Consider the following 25,792-nt stretch of genomic DNA (forward strand, 5'->3'; position numbering starts at 1 on the left):
GTGGGAGGGGTCAGTGGTTAGAGCGGGAGGGGGAACGGGGCAGTGGGAGGGGTCAGTGGTTAGAGCGGGGGGGGAACGGGGCAGTGGGGGGGTCAGTGGTTAGAGCGGGAGGGGGAACGGGGCAGTGGGGGCCAGTGGTTAGAGCGGGAGGGGGAACGGGGCAGTGGGGGGGTCAGTGGTTAGAGCGGGAGGGGGAACGGGGCAGTGGGGGGTCAGTGGTTGGGGGGGGAACGGGGCAGTGGGGGGTCAGTGGTTAGAGCGGGGGGGGAACGGGGCAGTGGGGGCCAGTGGTTAGAGCGGGGGGGGAACGGGGCAGTGGGGGCCAGTGGTTAGAGCGGGGGGAAGAACGGGGCAGTGGGGGTCAGTGGTTAGAGCGGGGGGGAACGGGGCAGTGGGGGCCAGTGGTTAGAGCGGGGGGGGAAGAACGGGGCAGTGGGGGCCAGTGGTTAGAGCGGGGGGGGAACGGGGCAGTGGGGGTCATTGGTTAGAGCGAGGGGGGAACGGGGCAGTGGGGGCCAGTGGTTAGAGCGGGGGGGAAGAACGGGGCAGTGGGGGCCAGTGGTTAGAGCGGGGGGGAAGAACGGGGCAGTGGGGGGTCAGTGGTTAGAGCGGGGGGGGGAACGGGGCAGTGGGGGTCATTGGTTAGAGCGAGGGGGGAACGGGGCAGTGGGGGCCAGTGGTTAGAGCGGGGGGAAGAACGGGGCAGTGGGGGTCAGTGGTTAGAGCGGGGGGGAACGGGGCAGTGGGGGTCAGTGGTTAGAGCGGGGGGAGAACGGGGCAGTGGGGGGTCAGTGGTTAGAGCGGGGGGAACAACGGGGCAGTGGGGGGTCAGTGGTTAGAGCGGGGGGGCCAGTGGTTAGAGCAGGGGGGGGAACGGGGCAGTGGGGGGTCAGTGGTTAGAGCGGGGGGGGAACGGGGCAGTGGGGGCCAGTGGTTAGAGCGGGAGGGGTCAGTGGTTAGAGCGGGGGGGAACGGGGCAGTGGGGGTCAGTGGTTAGAGCGGGGGGGGGAACGGGGCAGTGGGGGTCAGTGGTTAGAGCGAGGGGGGAACGGGGCAGTGGGGGCCAGTGGTTAGAGCGGGAGGGGTCAGTGGTTAGAGCGGGGGGGGAACGGGGCAGTGGGGGTCAGTGGTTAGAGCGGGGGGGGAACGGGGCAGTGGGGGGTCAGTGGTTAGAGCGGGGGGAACGGGGTAGTGGGGGTCAGTGGTTAGAGCGAGGGGGGAACGGGGCAGTGGGGGGGTCAGTGGTTAGAGCGGGGGGGAACGGGGCAGTGGGGGCCAGTGGTTAGAGCGGGGGGGGAACGGGGCAGTGGGGGCCAGTGGTTAGAGCAGGGGGGGGAACGGGGCAGTGGGGGCCCGTGGTTAGAGCTGGGGGGGGAACGGGGCAGTGGGGGTCAGTGGTTAGAGCGGGGGGGGACAGGGCAGTGGGGGCCAGTGGTTAGAGCGGGGGGGGGAACGGGGCAGTGGGGGCCAGTGGTTAGAGCGGGGGGGTCAGTGGTTAGAGCGGGGGGGGAACGGGGCAGTGGGGGCCAGTGGTTAGAGCGGGGGGGGAACGGGGCAGTGGGGGCCAGTAGTTAGAGCGGGGGGGGGCCAGTGGTTAGAGCGGGGGGGGAACGGGGTAGTGGGGGTCAGTGGTTAGAGCGGGGGGGCGGCAGTGGGGGGCCAGTGGTTAGAGCAGGGGGGGAAACGGGGCAGTGGGGGGTCAGTGATTAGAGCGAGGGGGGAACGGGGCAGTGGGGGCCAGTGATTAGAGCGGGGGGGAACGGGGCAGTGGGGGGTCAGTGATTAGAGCGAGGGGGGAACGGGGCAGTGGGGGTCAGTGGTTAGAGCGGGGGGGGAACGGGGTAGTGGGGGTCAGTGGTTAGAGCGGGGGGGCGGCAGTGGGGGCCAGTGGTTAGAGCGGGGGGGAAACGGGGCAGTGGGGGGTCAGTGATTAGAGCGAGGGGGGAACGGGGCAGTGGGGGTCAGTGATTAGAGCGGGGGGGAACGGGGCAGTGGGGGGTCAGTGATTAGAGCGAGGGGGGAACGGGGCAGTGGGGTGTCAGTGGTTAGAGCGGGGGGGAACGGGGCAGTGGGGGCCAGTGGTTAGAGCGGGTGGGAAACGGGGCAGTGGGGGCCAGTGGTTAGAGCGAGGGGGGAACGGGGGCAGTGGGGGCCAGTGGTTAGAGCGAGGGGGGAACGGGGCAGTGTGGGTCAGTGGTTAGAGCGAGTGGGGAACGTGGCAGTGGGGGCCAGTGGTTAGAGCGGGGGGGGGAACGGGGTAGTGGGGGCCAGTGGTTAGAGTGGGGGGGCCAGTGGTTAGAGCGAGGGGGGAACGGGGCAGTGGGGGGGTCAGTGGTTACAGCGAGGGGGTCAGTGGTTAGAGCGAGGGGGGAACGGGGCAGTGGGGGCCAGTGTTTAGAGCGGGGGGGTCAGTGGTTAGAGCGAGGGGGTCAGTGGTTAGAGCGAGGGGGGAACGGGGCAGTGGGGGCCAGTGGTTACAGCGAGGGGGGAACGGGGCAGTGGGGGCCAGTGGTTAGAGCGAGGGGGGAACGGGGCAGTGGGGGCCAGTGGTTAGAGCGGGGGGGTCAGTGGTTAGAGCGGGGGGGGAACGGGGCAGTGGGGGCCAGTGGTTAGAGCGGGGGGGTCAGTGGTTAGAGCGGGGGGGGAACGGGGCAGTGGGGGTCAGTGGTTACAGCGAGGGGGGAACGGGGCAGTGGGGGCCAGTGGTTAGAGCGAGGGGGGAACGGGGCAGTGGGGGCCAGTGGTTAGAGCGAGGGGGGAACGGGGCAGTGGGGGCCAGTGGTTAGAGTGGGGGTCAGTGGTTAGAGCGGGGGGGGAATGGGGCAGTGGGGGCCAGTGGTTAGAGCGGGGGGGTCAGTGGTTAGAGCGGGGGGGGGAACGGGGCAGTGGGGGTCAGTGGTTAGAGCGAGGGGGGAACGGGGCAGTGGGGGGTCAGTGGTTAGAGCGGGGGGGTCAGTGGTTAGAGCGAGGGGGGAACGGGGCAGTGGGGGCCAGTGGTTAGAGCGGGGGGGTCAGTGGTTAGAGCGGGGGGGGGAACGGGGCAGTGGGGGTCAGTGGTTAGAGCGAGGGGGGAACGGGGCAGTGGGGGGTCAGTGGTTAGAGCGGGGGGGGTCAGTGGTTAGAGCGGGGGGGGAACGGGGCAGTGGGGGCCAGTGGTTAGAGCGGGGGGGTCAGTGGTTAGAGCGAGGGGGGTCAGTGGTTAGAGCGGGGGGGAACGGGGCAGTGGGGGCCAGTGGTTAGAGCGGGGGGGAACGGGGCAGTGGGGGCCAGTGGTTAGAGCGGGGGGGGTCAGTGGTTAGAGCGAGGGGGGTCAGTGGTTAGAGCGGGGGGGGAACGGGGCAGTGGGGGCCAGTGGTTAGAGCGGGGGGGGGGGGGGAACGGGGCAGTGGGGGGGTCAGTGGTTACAGCGGGGGGGTCAGTGGTTAGAGCGGGGGGGCCAGTGGTTAGAGCGGGGGGGGAACGGGGCAGTGGGGGCCAGTGGTTACAGCGAGGGGGTCAGTGGTTAGAGCGGGGGGGTCAGTGGTTAGAGCGGGGGGGGAACGGGGCAGTGGGGGGGGCAGTGGTTACAGCGGGGGGGTCAGTGGTTAGAGCGGGGGGGGAACGGGGCTGTGGGGGTCAGTGGTTAGAGCGGGGGGGTCAGTGGTTAGAGCGAGGGGGGAACGGGGCAGGGGGGGTCAGTGGTTAGAGCGAGGGGGGAACGGGGCGGGGGGGGTCAGTGGTTACAGCGGGGGGGGCAGGACTGCACAGACTCCCCCGTGGGCGGGTTTTTAATAATAAACTTTATTTCGAGATCAGTAGAAAGAAATGGTCAGAGCCCAGGAAACAGCCCCCGGCCTCCCCCCGCCGCCAGCGCCACCCGCAGGGGGCCGGGGGAGGGCGCAGGGGCATTGCTGGCAATGGGGCTGGGCTGTGGGGTCCCCCCCAGGTCGCTGGAGGACCCGCCTCAATGGATCTGCCCTCACACACCCCCTCCCCGGATCCAGCAGGTCCCTTCGGGGGGCCACACTGCCCTGGCCTGGGGGGGCCACTCCCAGCCCTGCCCTTCACCCCACACGGGGCTCTGCCGTGGACCCAGGCACCTCGAGAGATGAGTCTTGATCCGTCAGACCGGCCTCGCCATTGGTCGGTCAGCCCCTTCCCACCACCGGATTGGCTACTGGTCCTGACCAATAGGAGCGGATGAATTGGTCCCCCACAGGACAACCCCTTTAGAGCTGCCCTCCCATTGGCCACCAGACCCCACCAATAAGGGTGAGCTGGCCAGTTGATTGGTTTTCCTATGCAACGACAGGGAACCAGGGATGGGGGGGGGGGGGGGGGGTTTCCAGAACGATGCCCTGTGATTGGCCAGACGCCTCCACCAATGCAACGACAGGGAACCAGGAAAGGGAGGCGGGAATAACCCAGAACGATGCCCTCTGATTGGCCAGACGCCTCCACCAATGCAACGACAGGGAACCACGAATGGGGGGGACAGGAATAACCCAGAACGATGCCCTCTGATTGGCCAGACGCCGCTACCAATAGGAAAATAAGACCCTGAAGGGCACCAGCCAATGGGACGCCAGCTTTTTAGAGTTGCCATCTTTGGCCACATGGCCAAACCTCTTAGTCAATGGACAAGGCGTTCGTTGGAGGATCCGTGCTCCCTGATTGGCCAGATGTTACAGCCAATGGCAGAACAGATCTCCTTCATGTGGTCCAGCGGGCGCCCGAGCATCCTGGCCCAGGGGAAGGAGCCGCCCTACCGCCCCGCGCCAACGAGCGAGCCCTCTCGAAGCCAGCCCCCCGCTCGGCGGCGAGGGCCCCTCAGTCCATCTTGAGGTTGACGTAGATGTAGCGGATGAACTTGAGCGAGGCGAAGAAGGAGACGGTGCCCAGCATGAGGAAGAAGACGTAGCCGGTGAGGAGGGAGTAGCCGAAGAACTCCACCGTCTGCACCGCCCCCGACATGTTGGAGCGCCGCGCGTAGTAGAAGACGGAGTAGAGGAAGATGAAGACGCCGGTGGAGCCGGCGCTGAGCACCGAGCGCCACCACCAGCGGTAGTCCTCGCCCGAGAGCTGGAAGTAGGTGAGGGCCACGGAGATGCAGGCGCCCACGCTCAGCAAGATGGCGAAGACGAAGAAGAGGATGCCGTAGAGGGTGTACTGCTCCCGGCCCCACACCGTGGCGAAGATGTAGTAGAGTTCCACCGAGATGGCACTGGAAGAGGAAGGTAGGGTTAGCTGGGGGGCAGCGGTGGGATCCCACCGTCCGGTAGACCAACGAGGCAGTGGTGCTGCAAGGAGGGTGGCGGTTGGCTCGTGCTACGGCAGGGGTGGCAGGAGGTGCCCGGAGTGAGACAGGAAGTGGAGACTGGCACTCGAGGGAAGAGCAGGAAGCGGGGCGCAGGCTCACCTGAAGGGCAGGAAGCCCCCGATGGTCATGTGCACAGGCGTGGATTTGTACCAGGGCTGGGCCGGGATCTCGCGGGCGATGTTCTTGGTCCGGCAGGGGGCGTCGAAGGGGCCGGCCCGGTTCTTCCCGAAGATGCCCCCGATGACGGTGAGCGGGAAGCCCACCAGCAGCCAGACGGTCAGCAGCAGCAGGATGGTGGTGGCCGGCAGGGCCTGCGTCGAGCCGTTGGCCCAGTGCACCGAGTTCACCACGCTCCACGTCACGAAGAAGGGAGCTGGGGACACGGGGGCAGGTCAGGGGGCCAGAGACACTCAGACAACCCCCCACCCCAAGGGACCATAGAGACTCCCCAAGGGGGGCCAGAGAGACCAGACCTCCTCCCCCGAGGGACCATAGAGACTCCCCAAGGGGGGCCAGAGAGACCAGACCTCCTCCCCAAGGGACCATAGAGACTCCCCAAGGGGGGACAGAGAGACCAGACCTCCTCCCCCGAGGGACCATAGAGACTCCACAAGGGGGGCAAGAGAGACCAGACCTCCTCCCCCGAGGGACCATAGAGACTCCACAAGGGGGGCAAGAGAGACCAGACCTCCTCCCCCGAGGGACCATAGAGACTCCCCAAGGGGGGACAGAGAGACCAGACCTCCTCCCCGAGGGACCATAGAGACTCCCCAAGGGGGGCAAGAGAGACCAGACCTCCTCCCCCGAGGGACCATAGAGACTCCCCAAGGGGGGACAGAGAGACCAGACCTCCTCCCCCGAGGGACCATAGAGACTCCCCAAGGGGGGACAGAGAGACCAGACCTCCTCCCCCGAGGGACCATAGAGACTCCCCAAGGGGGGACAGAGAGACCAGACCTCCTCCCCCGAGGGACCATAGAGACTCCCCAAGGTGGGACAGAGAGACCAGACCTCCTCCCCCGAGGGACCATAGAGACTCCCCAAGGTGGGACAGAGAGACCAGACCTCCTCCCCAAGGGACCATAGAGACTCCACAAGGGGGGCAAGAGAGACCAGACCTCCTCCCCTGAGGGACCATAGAGACTCCCCAAGGGAGGCCAGAGAGACCAGACCTCCTCCCCCGAGGGACCATAGAGACTCCACAAGGGGGGCCAGAGAGACCAGACCTCCTCCCCCGAGGGACCATAGAGACTCCCCAAGGGGGGCCAGAGAGACCAGACCTCCTCCCCAAGGGACCATAGAGACTCCCCAAGGGGGGACAGAGAGACCAGACCTCCTCCCCCGAGGGACCATAGAGACTCCCCAAGGTGGGACAGAGAGACCAGACCTCCTCTCCAAGGGACCATAGAGACTCCCCAAGGGGGGCCAGAGAGACCAGACCTCCTCCCCCGAGGGACCATAGAGACTTCCCAAGGGGGGCCAGAGAGACCAGACCTCCTCCCCCGAGGGACCATAGAGACTCCACAAGGGGGGCAAGAGAGACCAGACCTCCTCCCCAAGGGACCATAGAGACTCCCCAAGGGGGGACAGAGAGACCAGACCTCCTCCCCCGAGGGACCATAGAGACTCCCCAAGGTGGGACAGAGAGACCAGACCTCCTCCCCAAGGGACCATAGAGACTCCACAAGGGGGGCAAGAGAGACCAGACCTCCTCCCCTGAGGGACCATAGAGACTCCCCAAGGGGGGCCAGAGAGACCAGACCTCCTCCCCCGAGGGACCATAGAGACTTCCCAAGGGGGGCCAGAGAGACCAGACCTCCTCCCCCGAGGGACCATAGAGACTCCACAAGGGGGGCAAGAGAGACCAGACCTCCTCCCCGAGGGACCATAGAGACTCCCCAAGGGGGGCCAGAGAGACCAGACCTCCTCCCCGAGGGACCATAGAGACTCCCCAAGGGGGGCCAGAGAGACCAAACCTCCTCCCCCGAGGGACCATAGAGACTCCCCAAGGTGGGACAGAGAGACCAGACCTCCTCCCCCGAGGGACCATAGAGACTTCCCAAGGGGGGCCAGAGAGACCAGACCTCCTTCCCCGAGGGACCATAGAGACTCCCCAAGGGGGGCCAGAGAGACCAGACCTCCTTCCCCGAGGGACCATAGAGACTTCCCAAGGGGGGCCAGAGAGACCAGACCTCCTCCCCCGAGGGACCATAGAGACTTCCCAAGGGGGGCCAGAGAGACCAGACCTCCTCCCCCGAGGGACCATAGAGACTTCCCAAGGGGGGCCAGAGAGACCAGACCTCCTCCCCCGAGGGACCATAGAGACTTCCCAAGGGGGGCCAGAGAGACCAGACCTCTCCCCCGAGGGACCATAGAGACTCCCCAAGGTGGGACAGAGAGACCAGACCTCCTCCCCCGAGGGACCATAGAGACTCCCCAAGGTGGGACAGAGAGACCAGACCGCCTCCCCCAAGGGACCATAGAGACTTCCCAAGGGGGGCCAGAGAGACCACACCCCTCCTTCAAGAGCCCCCGGAGACTTCCAAAGGGTGACCAGAGATGCTCTCTTTGCTTCCCCCGGAATCAGAGCCCCCCTCGCGGGACCAGAGGGGGGCGACTTGCCACCCGGGGCAGGCCCCAGAGACCCTCCCGGGTTTGCCCTGGGACGAGCAGCCACGGGGCTCACCGGAGAAGAGGCTGGTGGTGAGGACGATGTTCCAGACCCAGCGCTGGCCCCCGAGCTGGCGGTAGAAGCGGCTGGAGACGTAGCCGGAGACGCAGCAGGTGAGGGCGTAGAGCAGGATGGCGGCGGAGTTGATGGCGCCGTGGCGGTGCGGGCGGAACATGCCCAGCAGGGCCATGCCGATGATGGCGGTGCCCAGGGCCAGGAACTGGCTGCCCACGCCCAGCACGGCGCAGAGCAGGCTGCGGCAGGGCGGGAAGCGGAAGACGTCGGTGTGGATGATCTTCCAGCCGTTGTCGCCCTGGTCGAAGTCGTCGCCGGAGGGGGAGGAGGCCTCCTCGTCCAGGTTGTAGCGGGCCAGGTCGTTGCGCAGCACCCGCATGAGGATGACGGCCACGAAGCCCACCAGCAGGAAGACCAGCACCATGGAGTTGATGATGGAGAGCCAGTGGATCTCCAGCGTGCGGGGGAAGAAGCCCCCGTCGTCCCCCCGGCCCCGCCGGTCGCCCCGCCGGGGCGAGGCCGCCTCGGACCAGCGCACGCTGTAGGTGTGGGCCAGCGCCAGGCCCCCAGGCCCCGGGGGCCCGTCCAGGCTGTGGGGCTTGACGTCCCGCACGCTGAGGTTGGCGTGGACCACGCGGTCGCCGTGCCACTCCAGGTGGAAGTCCAGGTGGGTCCAGAGCCCCAGCTTGTGGCTGTGGGGCAGGAAGCCGCTCTCCTCCATGTAGCCCACGAAGCCCCGCAGAGGGAGGTCGTCCACCACGAACTCAAAGTAGTAGAGCTCCTCGATGGCCTGCCGGAGCCGCTCCACCTGCCGCGAGGCGCACGGGGTGGGACCTGGGGGGCCCGGCAGCCACACCCACCCCCTCCCGGCGCCAGGGCCCGGGCCCACGAGTCCTGACAGCCCGTCCCTGCCCCCCTCCCAGCGCTGGGGCCCAGGGGTCCTGACAGCCGGCCCCTGCCCCCCTCCCAGCGCTGGGGCCCAGGGGTCCTGACAGCCGGCCCCTGCCCCCCTCCCAGCGCTGGGGCCCAGGGGTCCTGACAGCCAGCCCCTGCCCCATGTCCCCCTCCCAGCACTGGGGCCCAGGGGTCCTGACAGCCAGCCCCTGCCCCCTGCCCCCCTCCCAGCGCTGGGGCCCAGGGGTCCTGACAGTCGGCCCCTGCCCCCACTCTTCTCCCTGTGCCAGGGCCAGATCCTAGGGGTCCTGACAGCCGGCCCCTGCCCCCCTCCCAGCGCTGGGGCCCAGGGGTCCTAACAGCCGGCCCCTGCCCCCACTCTTCTCCCTGTGCCGGGGCCAGATCCTAGGGGTCCTGACAGCCGGCCCCTGCCCCCCTCCCAGCGCTGGGGCCCAGGGGTCCTGACAGCCAGCCCCTGCCCCCCTCCCAGCGCTGGGGCCCAGGGGTCCTGACAGCCGGCCCCTGCCCCCCACTCCTCTCCCAGCACCGGGGCCAGATCCTAGGGGTCCTGACAGCCGGCCCCTGCCCCCCTCCCAGCGCTGGGGCCCAGGGGTCCTGACAGCCAGCCCCTGCCCCCTGCCCCCCTCCCAGCGCTGGGGCCCAGGGGTCCTGACAGCCGACCCCTGCCTCCCGCCCGGGGCCAGGGCCCAGGAGCCGGGCAGCGACCCCCCCCCCCCCACGCTCGCCCTCCCTGTCCGCCTACCTGGTCGGGCGTGAGCGTCATCTCGCACAGCAGCTTCTTGTCGGCGTTCTCCCGGAAGCGGATCTCGTAGAGGGACTCGGCCATGCGGTCCCCGTCCAGCACCTCGCCCAAGCTGAGGCTCTTGTGGCGGATCTTCTCCGGGGAGCACACGGGCAGCTGGTAGTAGTGGTAGGTCTCCTGGGGGTTGTGGTAGGGCCCCACCTTGTTGACGTAGAGCACGACGGGGTCCCCGGGCTGGTAGCGGCCCTCGGAGGAGCCGGGGGCCGGGCAGGACGCCAGCAGGAGGAGCAGCAGCAGCGGCCCGGGGTGGTGGGGCGCCATGGGGGGCCGGGAAGGGGCAGGTGGGGTGGGGTCTGCAGAAGGAAGGAGACATGAGATGGAAGCCAGCACCTCAGGATGCCTGGGTCCCACCCGGCTGGGGAGGCGGCCCCCCGATGCCAGAGCCCCCCGGCCGCCCCCCCGTGGGGCTACAGCCACTGGGCCTCCCTGGCACACGCGCGGCACCCAGGAAAGAGCCGGGGGGGGGGGGGGCACAGCCAAGCTGCCCCCTGCTGGGGGGGGGGATTCACTCCACTGCCCTGCCCCCAGCCGGATGGTTCTTTCCAAGAGACTTTTCACAGGTGTGGGGGGGGGGGGGGGAGAAGCGGGGTGTGTGTGTGTGTGGGGGGGGTGCTGTGCCTCAGTTTCCCTGCAGACCTGGAGCTTCCTGCATTGTGTCCGCCGGCCGCCGCCGCTCCTCTTGCGACGTGTTGGGGAAACTGAGGCACGCCCCCCCCCCCCCCGCCAGGCCAACAGCCTGACAGCAGCCCCTGGGGAGCACACAGGGATCCTGCCCCCCCCCACTTCCCCTCCCCCTTTGGAGTCCTGCCCCCCCACGGGGTCCTGCCCCCCATTGCTCCCCCCGTGTCCTGCCCCCCACTGCCCCTCCCCCCCTTTGGAGTCCTGCCCCCCCCCCGCTGCCCCTCCCCCCATTGCCCCTCCCCCGTGTCCTGCCCCCCATTGCCCCTGCCCCCCATTGCCCCTCCCCCCGCTGCCCCTCCCCCCATTGCCCCTCCCCCCGTGTCCTGCCCCCCATTGCCCCTGCCCCCCATTGCCCCTCCCCCCCCGTGTCCTGCCCCCCCATTGCCCCTCCCCCGCTGCCCCTCCCCCCGGGTCCTGCCCCCCATTGCCCCCCCCCCTCACCGAGCCGCGCTGCCGCCTGGAGGGTCCCGCGCGCGGTGCCCAGCAGCAGGCGCCCAGCGCGGCCACTGCGCCCAACCCGGGGGGGCCTGGCACCTTGAGGGCGCCCGCGCCGCTGCCTGATCCCCGGGCCCCCCCGGCGCGCGCCCCGCCGCCCCTGCCCCGCCCGATCCGCTCCCGCGCGGCGCCCCCCAGGGCCGGGCGCGGCCCCCCCTCCGCCCCCCCTCGCTGGGCGCCGCCGGCCCCCCGAACGCGCCGGGGTCCTTCAGGCGATCGCCGCGGGCAGCCCCAGCCACGTCCGTTCCCCCCCACTTCCGCCCTGCGCGTCGCTGGCCGGCTTCCCTCCCTCAGCGTGACGCGCTTCCGGCAGCTGCCCGGGCCCGCCTCTTAAAGGAGCAGACCCCTCTTTCCAGGAGACTCAGTGTTGGGGGAAGGCGGGGCAAGAAGTGGGGGCGGGGGCAGCGTGTGCGCCCGGGTAAGGGCCCCAGCACCCCGGGGCTCCCCCAAATTCCACATCGACAGCACGAGAGCCCCCCAATATCCCAGTGCCCCCCAACACGCCAATTTCTCCATGCCCCAATATCCCAGTGCCCCCCAACACCCCAATTTCTCCGTACCCCCCAATTTCTCAGTGACCCCTCAACACCCCTATTTCTCTGTACCCCCAATATCACAGTGCCCCCAATACCCCCATTTCTCTGTGCCCCAATATCCCAGTGTCCCCCCAACACCCCAATTTCTCCGTGCCCCCAATATCCCAGGGCCCTCCAACACCGCAATTTTTCCGTACCCCCCAATTTCTCAGTGACCACCAACACCTCCATTTCTCCGTACCCCCCAATTTCTCAGTGGCCCCCCCAACACCCCTATTTCTCTACCCCCAATATGACAGTGCCCCCAACACCCCCATTTCTCTGTGCCCCCAATTTCTCAGTGGCCCCCAACACCCGCATTTCTCCGTACCCCCAATTTCTCAGTGACCCCCCAACACCCCAATGTCTCCATGCTCCCATTTCTGCAACTCCCAACACCCCAATTTCTCCATGCCCCAAATATCCCAGTGGCCTCCAACACCCTCATTTCTCTGTACCCCCAATTTCTCAGTGACCCCAACACACCAATTTCTACATGGCCCCATTTCTGTGACCCCCCAACACCCCAATTTCTCCATGCCCTAACAGCCCACTGCCCCCAAGCACCCCAATTTCTCCATGCCCCCAATAGCCCAGTGCCCCCCAACACCTCCATTTCTCCATATCCCCAATTTCCCAGTGGCCCCCCCAACACCCCCATTTCTCCATATCCCCAGTTTCCCAGTGGCCCCCCCAACACCCCCATTTCTCCATACCCGCAATATCACAGTGCCCCCAACACCCCCATTTCTCTGTGCCCCCAATTTCTCAGTGACCCCCAACACCTCCATTTCTCCGTGCTCCCTCACCCCTCGTTTACAAGCCTTTCAGATGCCCCATGGCCTCTTTGATTCAAGGACCCCCCAATTTCTCAGTGCTCTCAGTAACCCAGTGCCCCCCAAACACCCCAATTTCTCAGTGTTCCCACACAGAGCCACCACGCACCCAATGAAGAGCCCCCCAATACTCCTGTGGCCCCCTAGAAGGTCCCCAAATTCCACAGTGTGCCCCCCTGAGGGTATTTGTGGCCCTCCCCCAAGATAAGTGCCCCAAAGCTCGTGGCCTCTCCCCAAATGCGGTGCCCCCCCCCGTGCCCACCCCACTTCCTGGGCCTCGTGGAGGGACCCCCGGTATCCCCGGCAACGGGCAGTGGCCAATGGGGGGCCAGCGGAACGCGGGGCGACGGCGGCGGAACCCCGGAGTCGGGGGGCGATTCCGGTCACCAGGCCGGGCGGCAGCGCAAAGCAGGTGGGTGCGGGGGGGGGGGTGCTTGGGACGGGGGGGGGAGGTTCATTGGGGGGCCTAGCTCCAGTGGGGATCTCATTGGGGGGCCCCAGGCTCAGCAGAGAGGGGTCCATTGGGGGGTCCCAGCTCTGATGGGGGGGCTCATTGGAGTTCCCAGCCCCTTGGGGAGGACCCAGGCCCAGTGGGGAGCTTATGGGGGTCCCAGGCCCAGTGAGGGGCTCAGGGGGGTCCCTGCCCCAGTGGGGATCTCTTGGGGGTCCCAGGCCCAGTGGGGGGATCGGGGGGGTCCCTGCCCCAGTGGGGATCTCTTGGGGGTCCCAGGCCCAGCGGGGGTCGGTGGGGTCCCTGCCCCAGTGGGGATCTCTTGGGGGTCCCAGGCCCAGCGAGGGTTCGGGGGGTCCCTGCCCCAGTGGGGATCTCTTGGGGGTCCCAGGCCCAGCGGTGGTCGGGGGGGTCCCAGGCCCAGTGGGGATCTCTTGGGGGTCCCTGCCCCAGCGGGGATCTCTTGGGGGTCCCAGGCCCAGTGGGGATCTCTTGGGGGTCCCAGGCCCAGGGGAGGATCGGGGGGTCCCTGCCCCAGTGGGGATCTCTTGGGGGTCCCAGGCCCAGCGGGGGTTCAGGGGGGTCCCTGCCCCAGTGGGGATCTCTTGGGGGTCACAGGCCCAGTGGGGATCTCTTGGGGGTCCCAGGCCCAGTGGGGAGATCGGGGGGGTCCCAGGCCCAGTGGGGATCTCTTGTGGGTCCCAGGCCCAGCGGAGGTTCGGGGGGTCCCTGCCCCAGTGGGGATCTCTTGGGGGTCCCAGGCCCAGTGGGGGGATCGGGGGGGTCCCTGCCCCAGTGGGGATCTCTTGGGGGTCCCAGGCCCAGCGGAGGTTCGGGGGGTCCCTGCCCCAGAGGGGATCTCTTGGGGGTCCCAGGCCCAGCGGGGGTTCGGGGGGTCCCTGCCCCAGTGGGGATCTCTTGGGGGTCCCAGGCCCAGTGGGGGGATCGGGGGGGTCCCTGCCCCAGTGGGGATCTCTTGGGGGTCCCAGGCCCAGCGGAGGTTCGGGGGGTCCCTGCCCCAGAGGGGATCTCTTGGGGGTCCAGGCCCAGCGGGGTTCGGGGGTCCCTGCCCCAGTGGGGATCTCTTGGGAGTCCCAGGCCCAGCGAGGGTCGGGGGGTCCCTGCCCCAGAGGGGATCTCTTGGGGGTCCAGGCCCAGCGGGGGTTCGGGGGGTCCCTGCCCCAGTGGGGATCTCTTGGGAGTCCCAGGCCCAGCGGGGGTCGGGGGGTCCCTGTCCCACTGGGGATCTCTTGGGGGTCCCAGGCCCAGCGAGGGTCGGGGGGTCCCTGCCCCAGGGGGGATCTCTTGGGGGTCCAGGCCCAGCGGGGGTCGGGGGGTCCCAGGCCCAGCGGGGGTCGGGGGTCCCAGCCCACGGGGCGGGCTCTGGCCGGAGGATCTCACCGCCCCCCTCCGGCCCAGGGGGCGCGGCCGGCAGCATGGTGGAGACCACCCCGTCGCCGCCCTACCTCTCGGTCATGGAGCAGTACGGCTACCAGCTGGGCAAGGTGATCGGCCACGGCTCCTACGGCATCGTCTACGAGGCCTTCTTCACCAAGCAGAAGGCCAAGGTGGCCATCAAGATCATCTCCAAGAAGAAGGCGTCCGAGGACTATCTCAACAAGTTCCTGCCCCGCGAGATCCAGGCAGCCGAGGGGCGCCGTGGGGTGGGGAGCCAGGGGGCACTGGGCGGGGGGCCGGGGCCATGGGGCAGAGCAGATCAATGGGGGGGTATGGGGCGAGGGGCCTGGAGCTCGGCCGGGGCCGCGGTGATCGAGTAGGAGCGCCGTGGGGCAGAGGGGTGAAGGGGGGGGTGCCATGGGGCAGAGGGGTGAAGGGGGGGTGCTGTGGGGCAGAGGAGGATCAACAGGGGCGCCGCAGGGCAGGGGGCTGAGCTGGGGCCACCATGGAGGAGAGGGCACAGTGGGGCCAAGGGCTTGACTGGGGACGCTGTGGGGCAGGAGGGATCAGTGGGAAGCGCCACAGGGCAGAGGGGTTCAGTGGGGGGTGCCATGGGGAGGGGGCTTGGCTTTAGGCACTGTGCAGTGTGGTGGGCTCAGCAGGGGGTGCTGTGGGGCAGGGACTCTGTGGGGTCTGGGGCTTAACAAGGGCACCGTGGGGCCAGGGGGGCACCATAGGGCCAGGGGGGTGGTGTGGGGCTGGGGTGCCGAGGGGCCGGGACTCAGCAGGGGGGCCATGTGGCTGGGGCTCTGTGGGCAGTGGGTCAGGGGGTGCCATGGGGCGGGGCTCAGGAGGCGCCATGGGTCCGAGGCTCAGGGGGGCGCTTTGGGGTGGGGGAGCAGTCGGGCCAGGCTCAGAGGGCTGCCGTGGGGCCGGGCTCAGGGGTGCCATGGGGCGGGGCTCAGGAGGCGCCATGGGTCCGAGGCTCAGGGGGGCGCTTTGGGGTGGGGGAGCAGTCGGGCCAGGCTCAGAGGGCTGCCGTGGGGCCGGGCTCAGGGGCGCCGTGGGGCCGGGCTCAGGGGGCGCCGTGGGGCTGGGCTCGGGGGGCGCCGTGGGGCTGGGCTCGGGGGCGCCGTGGGGCCGGGCTCAGAGGGGCGCCGTGGGGCTGGGCTCAGGGGGCGCCGTGGGGCTGGGCTCAGGGGGGCGCCGTGGGGCTGGGCTCAGGGGGGCGCCGTGGGGCCGGGCTCGGGGGGGCGCCGTGGGGCCGGGCTCAGAGGGGCGCCGTGGGGCCGGGCTCAGAGGGGCGCCGTGGGGCTGGGCTCGGGGGCGCCGTGGGGCTGGGCTCGGGGGCGCCGTGGGGCTGGGCTCAGGGGGCGCTGTGGGGCTGGGCTCAGGGGGGCGCCGTGGGGCTGGGCTCAGGGGGGCGCCGTGGGGCCGGGCTCGGGGGCGCCGTGGGGCCGGGCTCGGGGGCACCGTGGGGCCGGGCTCGGGGGCGCCGTGGGGCTGGGCTCAGGGGGCGCCGTGGGGCTGGGCTCAGGGGGCGCCGTGGGGCCGGGCTCGGGGGCGCCGTGGGGCCGGGCTGAGGGGGCGCCGTGGGGCCGGGCTCGGGGGCGCCGTGGGGCCGGGCTGAGGGGGCGCCGTGGGGCCGGGCTGACCCTGCCGCCCCCCGCAGGTGATGAAGGGGCTGCACCACAAGTACCTGATCACGTTCTACCAGGCGATCGAGACGACCTCGCGCCATTACATCATCATGGAGCTGGCGCCGGGGGGCGACGTGCTGGAGTGGATCCAGAGCGCGGGGCCCTGCGGGGAGCCCCTGGCCGGGCGCTGGTTCTCCCAGCTCGCCCTGGGCGTGGCCTATCTGCACAGCAAGGGCATCGTGCACCGGTGAGGGGCCGCGCCTCGGTTTCCCCGCCCGCCCGCCCCGGCCCATCCCCCCGAGGCAGCGACCCCCCGCCCAAGGCCTGCGCCCCCTAGAGGAGAAAAGCCCCCCAGCCCATCCCCCGCCCTAGGCCTGCGCCCCCTAGAGGGGAAAAGCCCCCCCAGCCCATCCCCCGCCCTGGGCTGGCGCCCCCTAGAGGGGAAAAGCTCCACAGCCCATCCCCCGCCCTAGGCCTGCGCCCCCTAGAGGGGAAAAGCTCCACAGCCCATCCCCCGCCCTAGGCCTGCGCCCCCTAGAGGGGAAAAGCTCCACAGCCCATCCCCCGCCCAAGGCCAGCGCCCCCTAGAGGGGAAAAGCTCCACAGCCCATCCCCCGCCCTAGGCCTGCGCCCCCTAGAGGGGAAAAGCTCCACAGCCCATCCCCCGCCCAAGGCCAGCGCCCCCTAGAGGGGAAAAGCTCCACAGCCCATCCCCCGCCCAAGGCCTGCGCCCCCCAGAGGGGAAAAGCCCCCCCAGCCCATCCCCCGCCCTGGGCTGGCGCCCCCTAGAGGGGAAAAGCTCCACAGCCCATCCCCCGCCCTAGGCCTGCGCCCCCGCAGAGGGGAAAAGCCCCCCAGCCCATCCCCCGCCCTAGGCCTGCGCCCCCTAGAGGGGAAAAGCTCCACAGCCCATCCCCCGCCCAAGGCCTGCGCCCCCCAGAGGGGAAAAGCCCCACAGCCCATCCCCCGCCCAAGGCCTGCGCCCCCCAGAGGGGAAAAGCCCCCACAGCCTACCCCCCCCCGCCCTAGGCCTGCGCCCCCTAGAGGGGAAAAGCCCCCACAGCCTACCCCCCCGCCCTAGGCCTGCGCCCCCCCAGAGGGGAAAAGCCTCACGTCCCACCCCCGCCCTAGGCCGGCGCCCCCTAGAGGGGAAAAGCCCCACAGCCCATCCCCCGCCCTGGGCTGGCGCCCCCTAGAGGAGAAAAGCCCCCCCAGCCCATCCCCCGCCCTAGGCCGGCGCCCCCTAGAGGGGAAAAGCCCCCCCAGCCCATCCCCCGCCCTAGGCCGGCGCCCCCTAGAGGAGAAAAGCCCCCCCAGCCCATCCCCCGCCCTAGGCCTGCGCCCCCTAGAGGGGAAAAGCCCCCCAGCCCATCCCCCGCCCTAGGCCTGCGCCCCCCAGAGGGGAAAAGCCCCCCCAGCCCATCCCCCGCCCTAGGCCTGCGCCCCCTAGAGGGGAAAAGCCCCAGTCCCCCCCCGCCCCTCGCCCACCCCCGCTGCCGCCCGCAGGGACCTGAAGCTGGAGAACTTGCTGCTGGACAAGCGGGAGAACGTGAAGATCTCGGACTTCGGCTTCTCCAAGCAGGCGGGGACCCCGGGCCCGCCCCCCGCCAGCCCCTCCTGCCCGCAGCTGGCCGGGCCCGGCCCCCTGAGCCAGACCTACTGCGGCAGCTTCGCCTACGCCTGCCCCGAGATCCTGCTGGGGCTGCCCTACAACCCCTTCCTGGCCGACACCTGGAGCATGGGCGTGATCCTCTACACGCTGCTGGTGGCGCACCTGCCCTTCGACGACACCAACCTCAAGCGCCTCCTGCGGGAGACCCAGAGGGAGGTGGCCTTCCCCGCCCAGCCCCCCGTCTCCGAGGAGTGCAAGGTGGGGGGCCGGGGGCGGGGCTCCGGGCAGCAGGGGGCGGGGCTCTGGGAGAAGGGGCGGGGCTCTGAGAGAAGGGGCGGGGCTCTGGGGAGAAGGGGCGGGGCTCTGAGAGATGGGGCGGAGCTCTGGGGAGAAGGGGCGGGGCTCTGGGGAGAAGGGGCGGGGCTCTGAGAGATGGGGCGGAGCTCTGGGGAGTAGGGGCGGGGCTCTGGGGAGAAGGGGCGGGGCTCTGAGAGATGGGGCGGAGCTCTGGGGAGAAGGGGCGGGGCTCTGCTTGGGTGGATGCGCTTGGTTGGGCGGCGGCGGGGGGTCATGGGGGGCTGCAGGATGAGGGACAGAATGGGGGGGCACCCCACATACAAGGGGGCAGATAAAGGGCCCGCTGGCTCATGGGGGCTGAGTAGATATCGGGGTGGGGCTGAGGGCAGTTTGAGGGGGCCGGGCAGATCATGGGGGGCTGGGGGCAGTTTAGGGGGCCGGGCAGATCATGGGGGGCTGGGGCAGTTTGAGGGGGCCGGGCAGATCATGGGGGGCTGGGGGCAGTTTGAGGGGGGCCGGGCAGATCATGGGGGGCTGGGGACAGTTTAGGGGGCTGGGTACATCACAGGGGCTAGGGACAGTTTGAGGGGGCCAGACTGATCATGGGGCACCAGGGGCAGGTAGAGGGAGGCTGAACACTTTGAGGGGGGCTGGGCAGATCATGGGGACTGGGGGCAGTTTGAGGGGAGCCAGGCAGAACACGGGGGGCTGGGGCAGTGTGAGGGGGGCCGGGCAGATCACGGGGGGCTGGGGGCAGTTTGAGGGGAGCTGGGCAGAACACGGGGGGCTGGGGCAGTGTGAGGGGGGCCGGGCAGATCACGGGGGGCTGGGGCCAGTTTATGGGGAGCTGGGCAGATCATGGGACTGGGGGCAGTTTGAGGGGAGCCGGGCACAACACGGGGGGCTGGGGCAGTGTGAGGGGAGCCGGGCAGATCACGGGGGGCTGGGGCCAGTTTATGGGGAGCTGGGCAGATCATGGGGACTGGGGGCAGTTTGAGGGGAGCCGGGCACAACACGGGGGGCTGGGGCAGTGTGAGGGGGGCCGGGCAGATCATGGGGGGCTGGGGGCAGTTTGAGGGGAGCCGGGCAGAACACGGGGGGCTGGGGCAGTGTGAGGGGGGCCGGGCAGAACACGGGGGGCTGGGGCAGTGTGAGGGGGGCCGGGCAGATCATGGGGGGCTGGGGGCAGTTTGAGGGGAGCCGGGCAGAACACGGGGGGCTGGGGCAGTGTGAGGGGGGCCGGGCAGATCATGGGGGGCTGGGGGCAGTTTGAGGGGAGCCGGGCAGAACACGGGGGGCTGGGGCAGTTTGAGGGGAGCCGGGCAGAACACGGGGGGCTGGGGCAGTGTGAGGGGACTGAGAGGCTCCGAGCCCGGGGGAGGGGACGAGCCGAGCGCAGGGCCCCCTAACATGCCCCCCTTGCCCCCCAGGGCCTGGTGCACCGCCTGCTGTGCCCGGCTGCCCGGCGCCCCACGGTGCTGGACCTGCTGCAGACGCCCTGGGTCCTGCGGTTCCTGACCGAGCGGCCCCACGCCGAGCTGCGGGCGCTGGAGGCGGCCTGGGGGGTGCGGGCCGAGGGGGGGCGGGGGCTGCCCCGGAGCCCCTCCCTGCCCCTGAGCGGCGAGAAGAAGAGGATGGGCAGCGGGAACCAGCTGAAGATAGCGAAGCAGCTGGACAAGGCCAACTGAAACCCCAATAAAGAGTCTAAATCTATGGGGTGCAGCGTGGGGGGCTGGACGTGGGGGAGCTGAAATCCATGGGGTGCGGGCTGGGGGGACGCAGTGGGGGGGGCCTTGTCCAGGGGGTCAAGAAAGCGGCTCTAAGTGGCTCAGCCCTTTAAGTGGGGGGGCCCCTTTGAACCCCGATATCAAAGCATCTGGACAAGGGAGCTGAGCATTGAGCCCCACAGAATTGTGACCCTTGCTGCGGTTGGGGAAAGGGCTCCCCCACTGGGGAACACAGCCCTGCCCCCCAATATTGGTCCCCACACGTAGGGGGCCAAAGAGCCCCCCTGAAGTTTGTGCATGGAAAGGAACCCCTTTTCCAGCTCTGGAGTTGTGGGGCACAGCCCAACCCCCGCCTTCACATCTCTGGGGGCAGGCACCCCCAAATTCCTCCCCCACAGGCGTGGGGAGACAGGGAGCCCCTCTTGGCACTCAACTCTTCTTGGGGGTCTCCCTGAGGCCCCCAAATTCCAGAGGTGGCACAGCCCCTCCACATTTTAGTACATGTGGGATGGGGGAGCTCAGCTGTGGGGAGATTCGGGGCCCCAGCTATAGGGGTGAGACTCAAGCCAGTACTGAGAGCATGGGGTGGGCTCACGCCGGAGGCATGTGGACCCAGAGTGGGGCTGGGGAGAGCCCACACAGGCAGCGGTAGTAGGTTGTTGTCTCTCCCTTTCTCACACTCACTCAGCAGTAGGTTGTTACCTGTTATCGGTCTCTGACACATGCTCCCCCCACTAGTAAGTTGTTGTCTGTCTCTCATGCACACACAGTGGTGGTAGGTTGTTATCTCTCTCTTTCACACACAGGGAGGAAAAGTAGGTTGTTCTCCCCTCTCAGAATAGTAGTAGGTTGTTATATCACACACACACACACACACACACACACACACACACACACACACACACACACACACACACACACACACACACACACACACACACACACGGTGGTTTCTCTCCTGGTCTCACCCACAGCGGTAGTAGATTATCTCTCACACACAAACACAGCCATAGTAGGTTGTTTTCTCCTCTCTCACACAGCAGTAGTAGGTTGTTCTCTCCCCCACACACAAACACAGCCATTGTAGGTTGTTTTCTCTTCTCTCACACAGCAGTAGTAGGATGTTGTCTCTCTCTCTCTCTCTCTCTCTCTCTCTCTCTCTCTCTCTCTCTCTCTCTCTCACACACACACACACACACACACACACACACACACACACACAGCCATATAGTGGCTTGTTCTCTGCGGGTCTCACACAGCAGTAGTAGGTTGTTATCTCTCGCACATGCCCCACCAGCAGTGCCTGCACACCTCGCACACACACAGGGAGACCGAGGCTCGGGCTGTCCAGGGTTTATTCCGTCCCTGGGGGGGCGCGGAGGGGTGACCCTGCGGGGGGCACTGGGGCGCCGGGGGGGGGGATGTTTCAGGAGCGGGCGAAGGCCTCCAAGCCCTGGCTCAGCAGCGCCTGGGTCATTCCATCCGGGACCAGGACGCACGTGACCCCTGCGGGACAAGAGAGAAGCCGTAACCCCCACCATTTACCCCTCCCCCCGTTTAGCCCCCCGACGTCCCCATTCCCACCAGCTCCCTCCCTGCACCCCCCCGGGGCTGGCAGGGGGCGCGTCGGGGGGCTGAGCCCCCCGTACCGAGCTGGCTGACGTCGCGGATGTTGCGTTCCTCGTCGTCGAAGAACAGCATCCGGGCGAAGGGAACGCCGGAGTCCTGCTTCAGCCTGGGGGGGTGGGAAGAGGGGGGGCTGTGGGGATCTCAGCACGGGGGGCGGGGGGCTTTGGAGGTGCAGGGGGCAGGTGTGGCACTGGACGGAGCTCTGGGAGCGCCATGGGTACCTGTGGAAGGGGGAGGGTTTTAGGGGTGCAGGGCAGTTCGGGGGCACAGCAGGTAACCCGAAAAGTGAGCGAGGGGGCAGGGCGTTGGAGGTGCAGGGTGCTGTGGGGTTCGGAGGTACCTGGGGAAGTGGGTAGGCGATGTGGGGATCTGCGGGTGGGGGGTGGGGGGTTCAGGTACCTGTGGAGCTGGGCGGGGGTTTTGGGGGGTTCAGGTACCTGTGGAGCTGGGCGGGCGTTGGGGGGTTCAGGTACCTGTGGAGCTGGGTGGGGGGTTTGGGGGTTCAGGTACCTGTGGAGCTGGGTGGGGGGTTGGGGGGTTCAGGTACCTGTGGAGGTGGGCGGGGGTTTTGGGGGGTTCAGGTACCTGTGGAGCTGGGTGGGGGGTTGGGGGGTTCAGGTACCTGTGGAGCTGGGCGGGGGTTGGGGGGTTCAGGTACCTGTGGAACTGGGTGGGGGTTGGGGGGCTCAGGTACCTGTGGAGCTGGGCAGGGTTTGGGGGTTCAGGTACCTGTGGAGCTGGGCGGGGTTTGGGGGTTCAGGTACCTGTGGAGCTGGGCAGGGTTTGGGGGTTCAGGTACCTGTGGAGCTGGGCAGGGTTTGGGGGTTCAGGTACCTGTGGAGCTGGGTGGGGGGTTGGGGGGTTCAGGTACCTGTGGAGCTGGGCAGGGTTGGGGGGTTCAGGTACCTGTGGAGCTGGGCGGGGGTTGGGGGGTTCAGGTACCTGTGGAGCTGGGCAGGGTTGGGGGGTTCAGGTACCTGTGTAGGTGGGCAGGTTTCGGGGTTCAGGTACCTGTGGAGCTGGGCAGGGTTTGGGGGTTCAGGTACCTGTGGAGCTGGGCAGGGTTTGGGGGTTCAGGTACCTGTGCAGGTGGGTGCTCTTGCTCCCGGGGTAGATCTCCGTGTGGCGCAGGAAGCGGCGGAGGCCGAACAGCTCCAGCAGCTGGGTGGCGCCGCGGATTTCGCCCGTCCTGGGGGGAGGGGCCGGTCAGGTGGCTCTGGGGAGGGGAAGATGCGGGGGGGGGGTGGCCCGGGGGGGGGGGCACTCACCGGGAGGCGGCCGCCATGGGCACGCCCAGGCCCTGCAGACGCTCCAGCACGGCCGGCACCTCGGGGTAGAGCCGCACGGGGCGGCCCCGGGCGTCCAGCACCGCGCCAGCCCTGGGGGGCAGGGGGTCACCCCGAGTCCTCGGAGCCCGACGGCCCCCCCGCCCCTCCCCTAGAGCCCCTCCCCTCCCAGCCCCTCCCCCTCCCCTAGAGCCCCTCCTCTCCCTGCCCCTCCTCTCCCTGCCCCTCCCCTATAGCCCCTGCTCTCCCTGCCCTCTCCCCCCCCCGCACCTTATAGCCCCTCCTCTCCCTGCCCTCTCCCCCCCCGCACCCTATAGCCCCTCCTTTCCCTGCCCTCTCCCCCCCCCGCACCCTATAGCCCCTGCTCTCCCTGCCCTCTCCCCCCCCCGCACCTTATAGCCCCTCCTCTCCCTGCCCTCTCCCCCCCCGCACCTTATAGCCCCTCCTCTCCCTGCCCTCTCCCCCCCCGCACCCTATAGCCCCTGCTCTCCCTGCCCTCTTCCCCCCCCGCACCCTAGAGCCCCTCCTCTCCCTGCCCTCTTCCCCCCCCGCACCCTAGAGCCCCTCCTCTCCCTGCCCTCTCCCCCCCTGCACCCTATAGCCCCTCCTCTCCCTGCCCTCTCCCCCCCCGCACCCTATAGCCCCTCCTCTCCCTGCCCTCTCCCCCCCCGCACCTTATAGCCCCTCCTCTCCCTGCCCTCTTCCCCCCCCGCACCCTATAGCCCCTCCTCTCCCTGCCCCCTCCCCCCCTGCACCCTATAGCCCCTCCTCTCCCTGCCCTCTCCCCCCCTGCACCCTATAGCCCCTCCTCTCCCTGCCCTCTCCCCCCCCCGCACCTTATAGCCCCTCCTCTCCCTGCCCTCTTCCCCCCCCGCACCCTAGAGCCCCTCCTCTCCCTGCCCTCTTCCCCCCCGCACCCTAGAGCCCCTCCTCTCCCTGCCCTCTCCCCCCCCGCACCCTATAGCCCCTCCTCTCCCTGCCCTCTCCCCCCCCGCACCCTATAGCCCCTCCTCTCCCTGCCCTCTCCCCCCCCGCACCCTATAGCCCCTCCTCTCCCCGCCCTCTTCCCCTATAGTCCCTGGCCCCCACACCCCCTCCCCTCCGACCCCCTGCTCCATTAATCTCCTCTGGCCCCGATCCCCTTTGGCTCTTCCCCTCCAGCCCCCTGTAGCCCCATAACACCTCCCTATGGCCCCTTCCAGCCCCCTAGGGCTCCCACAGCCTCCTCTGGCCCCTTGTAGCCCCTCCCGCACCTGTCCCGCTGGAAGGGGGGGTCCACGTGGGTGTCGACCCAGAAGGGCCACAGGGTGTAATCTGCAAAGAGAAGGGGGCGACCCCCCGTCAGCGGGACCCCAACCCGGGGCTGGGGAGCCCCCCCCGCCCAGAGCGCCCCACAGCTACCACGCCCCCTCCCACCTCGTGCCCCCCCCGCCCAGAGCGCCCCACAGCTACCACGCCCCCTCCCACCTCGTGCCCCCCCCCGCCCAGAGCACCCCACAGCTACCTCGCCCCCTCCCACCTCGTGCCCCCCCCCGCCCAGAGCGCCCCACAGCTACCACGCCCCCTCCCACCTCGTGCCCCCCCCCGCCCAGAGCGCCCCACAGCTCCCACGCCCCCTCCCACCTCGTGCCCCCCCCGCCCAGAGCGCCCCACAGCTACCTCGCCCCCTCCCACCTCGTGCCCCCCCCGCCCAGAGCGCCCTACAGCTACCACGCCCCCTCCCACCTCGTGCCCCCCCCGCCCAGAGCGCCCCACAGCTACCTCGCCCCCTCCCACCTCGTGCCCCCCCCCGCCCAGAGCGCCCCACAGCTCCCACGCCCCCTCCCACCTCGTGCCCCCCCCCCAGAGCGCCCCACAGCTACCACGCCCCCTCCCACCTCGTGCCCCCCCCCGCCCAGAGCGCCCCACAGCTACCTCGCCCCCTCCCACCTCGTGCCCCCCCGCCCAGAGCGCCCCACAGCTACCACGCCCCCTCCCACCTCGTGCCCCCCGCCCAGAGCGCCCCACAGCTACCTCGCCCCCTCCCACCTCGTGCCCCCCCCGCCCAGAGCGCCCCACAGCTACCTCGCCCCCTCCCACCTCGTGCCCCCCCCGCCCAGAGCGCCCCACAGCTCCCACGCCCCCTCCCACCTCGTGCCCCCCCCGCCCAGAGCGCCCCACAGCTACCACGCCCCCTCCCACCTCGTGCCCCCCCCCCCCCGCCCAGAGCGCCCCACAGCTACCTCGCCCCCTCCCACCTCGTGCCCCCCCCGCCCAGAGCGCCCCACAGCTACCTCGCCCCCTCCCACCTCGTGCCCCCCCCGCCCAGAGCGCCCCACAGCTACCTCGCCCCCTCCCACCTCGTGCCCCCCCCCCGCCCAGAGCGCCCCACAGCTCCCACGCCCCCTCCCACCTCGTGCCCCCCCCGCCCAGAGCGCCCCACAGCTACCACGCCCCCTCCCAGCTCGTGCCCCCCCCCGCCCAGAGCGCCCCACACCCCCTCCCAGCTCGTGCCCCCCCGCCCAGAGCGCCCCACACCCTCTCCCACCTCGTGCCCCCCCGCCCAGAGCGCCCCACACCTGCCACAGGCCCCCCCCTGGGCCCAGACCCAAACCGGGGTGCGGGAAGATCCCATCCAGCGACCCCCCCCACTGGGGAGTGCCCCAGAGACCCCCCCAGTTCCCAGCCTCTGGGGACATGGCCCCCCACCTCCCCAAGTGCCACGTGGCGTGGTGCACCCCGAAGGCCACGAGAGCGACCCCCCCGCCCCCAAACTCACCCAGGTCAAACACAACGAGCCCGGGGCGGCGGCACATGGCGATCGCCCGAGCCGGCTCAGAGCGAGATGGGGCTGGGGAAACCTGGGGGCACGGGGGGGAACTGGGGATCCCGGGGGGCTGGGATACCTGGGGGCAACGGGGGGGCAGCTGGGGATCCTGGGGGCACGGGGGGCTGGGGATTCCGGGGGGGGCCGGAGGATCCTGGGGGCACGGGGGGGCTGGGGATCCCGGGGGGGCGGGGGATCCTGGGGGCACGGGGGGGGGGGGCGGAGGATCCTGGGCGCTGGGGCACAGAGGGCGGGGGTGTCCGGCGGCCCGAGGGAGCGTTCGGGTGGCCCGCGGGCCGGAGGGTGCCCGGGGGCCGCGGTGCCGCCTAGCGGGGGTGGCTGGCGCTGCCCGGCTCCCAGCTGGACCCCACGTGCTGGGCCATAGAGACGCCGGCTAGAGCGGCCGCTCCGCGCTTAACCCCTCCCGTGCCGGGCCGGAGCCAGCGGCTGCAGCCAGAGTCGGAGCCGAAACCCACCCCAGAGCCAGCCGCATCCCAGTGCCAGGTCCCCTTGGAACCAGCCCCCCCCACCCCAGAGCCAGCCGCATCCCAGCGCCGGGTCCCCTTGGAACCAGCCCCCCCCACCCCAGAGCCAGCCGCATCCCAGCGCCGGGTCCCCTTGGAACCAGCCCCCCCCACCCCAGAGCCGGCCGCATCC

General features: G+C 69.7%; 3 protein-coding genes across 9 annotated transcripts; 1 reads left to right on the forward strand and 2 right to left on the reverse strand.

The window, feature by feature from the left end:
• Positions 1-3,761: 3,761 nt before the first annotated feature.
• On the reverse strand, positions 3,762-15,975 carry TM9SF1 (transmembrane 9 superfamily member 1). Of its 4 annotated transcripts, XM_089774091.1 has the most exons (6): positions 15,838-15,895; positions 14,207-14,286; positions 9,643-9,995; positions 7,986-8,793; positions 5,399-5,672; positions 3,762-5,203 (listed from the first exon to the last, which is right to left on the reverse strand). In XM_089774091.1, exons 3-6 carry the CDS (start codon positions 9,961-9,963, stop codon positions 4,810-4,812), a joined length of 1,797 nt encoding a protein of 598 aa, XP_089630217.1. In that variant the 5' UTR covers positions 9,964-9,995; positions 14,207-14,286; positions 15,838-15,895; the 3' UTR covers positions 3,762-4,809. The 4 variants fall into 4 exon arrangements, with proteins under 4 accessions (XP_089630217.1, XP_089630218.1, XP_089630216.1 ...); XM_089774092.1 differs by lacking the exon at positions 14,207-14,286 and having other exon boundaries at positions 15,838-15,975; XM_089774090.1 differs by lacking the exon at positions 15,838-15,895 and having other exon boundaries at positions 14,207-14,345.
• TSSK4 (testis specific serine kinase 4) lies at positions 12,241-19,400 on the forward strand. Of its 2 annotated transcripts, none has more exons than XM_089774094.1 (5): positions 12,241-12,701; positions 14,160-14,404; positions 15,811-16,025; positions 17,285-17,648; positions 19,118-19,400. In XM_089774094.1, exons 1-5 carry the CDS (start codon positions 12,527-12,529, stop codon positions 19,373-19,375), a joined length of 1,257 nt encoding a protein of 418 aa, XP_089630220.1. In that variant the 5' UTR covers positions 12,241-12,526; the 3' UTR covers positions 19,376-19,400. The 2 variants fall into 2 exon arrangements, with proteins under 2 accessions (XP_089630220.1, XP_089630221.1); XM_089774095.1 differs by having other exon boundaries at positions 12,247-12,701; positions 14,160-14,383.
• An 898-nt stretch (positions 19,401-20,298) lies between these two features.
• MDP1 (magnesium dependent phosphatase 1) lies at positions 20,299-25,655 on the reverse strand. 3 transcript variants are annotated; one of them, XM_089774101.1, is made up of 6 exons: positions 25,281-25,655; positions 25,088-25,162; positions 23,583-23,643; positions 22,312-22,422; positions 22,125-22,232; positions 20,299-20,920 (listed from the first exon to the last, which is right to left on the reverse strand). In XM_089774101.1, the coding sequence occupies exons 2-6, from the start codon at positions 25,122-25,124 to the stop codon at positions 20,518-20,520; spliced, it is 720 nt and encodes a 239-aa protein (XP_089630227.1). In that variant the 5' UTR covers positions 25,125-25,162; positions 25,281-25,655; the 3' UTR covers positions 20,299-20,517. The 3 variants fall into 3 exon arrangements, with proteins under 3 accessions (XP_089630227.1, XP_089630228.1, XP_089630229.1); XM_089774102.1 differs by lacking the exon at positions 25,281-25,655 and adding an exon at positions 21,064-21,149 and having other exon boundaries at positions 20,753-20,920; positions 25,088-25,243; XM_089774103.1 differs by lacking the exons at positions 22,312-22,422; positions 25,281-25,655 and adding an exon at positions 21,064-21,149 and having other exon boundaries at positions 20,753-20,920; positions 25,088-25,244.
• Between the last annotated feature and the right edge of the window lie 137 nt (positions 25,656-25,792).

Source organism: Pelodiscus sinensis, chromosome 30 (genome assembly GCF_052426305.1).
Source record: "Pelodiscus sinensis isolate ZL-2025 chromosome 30, ASM5242630v1, whole genome shotgun sequence".
NCBI lineage: Eukaryota > Metazoa > Chordata > Testudines > Trionychidae > Pelodiscus > Pelodiscus sinensis.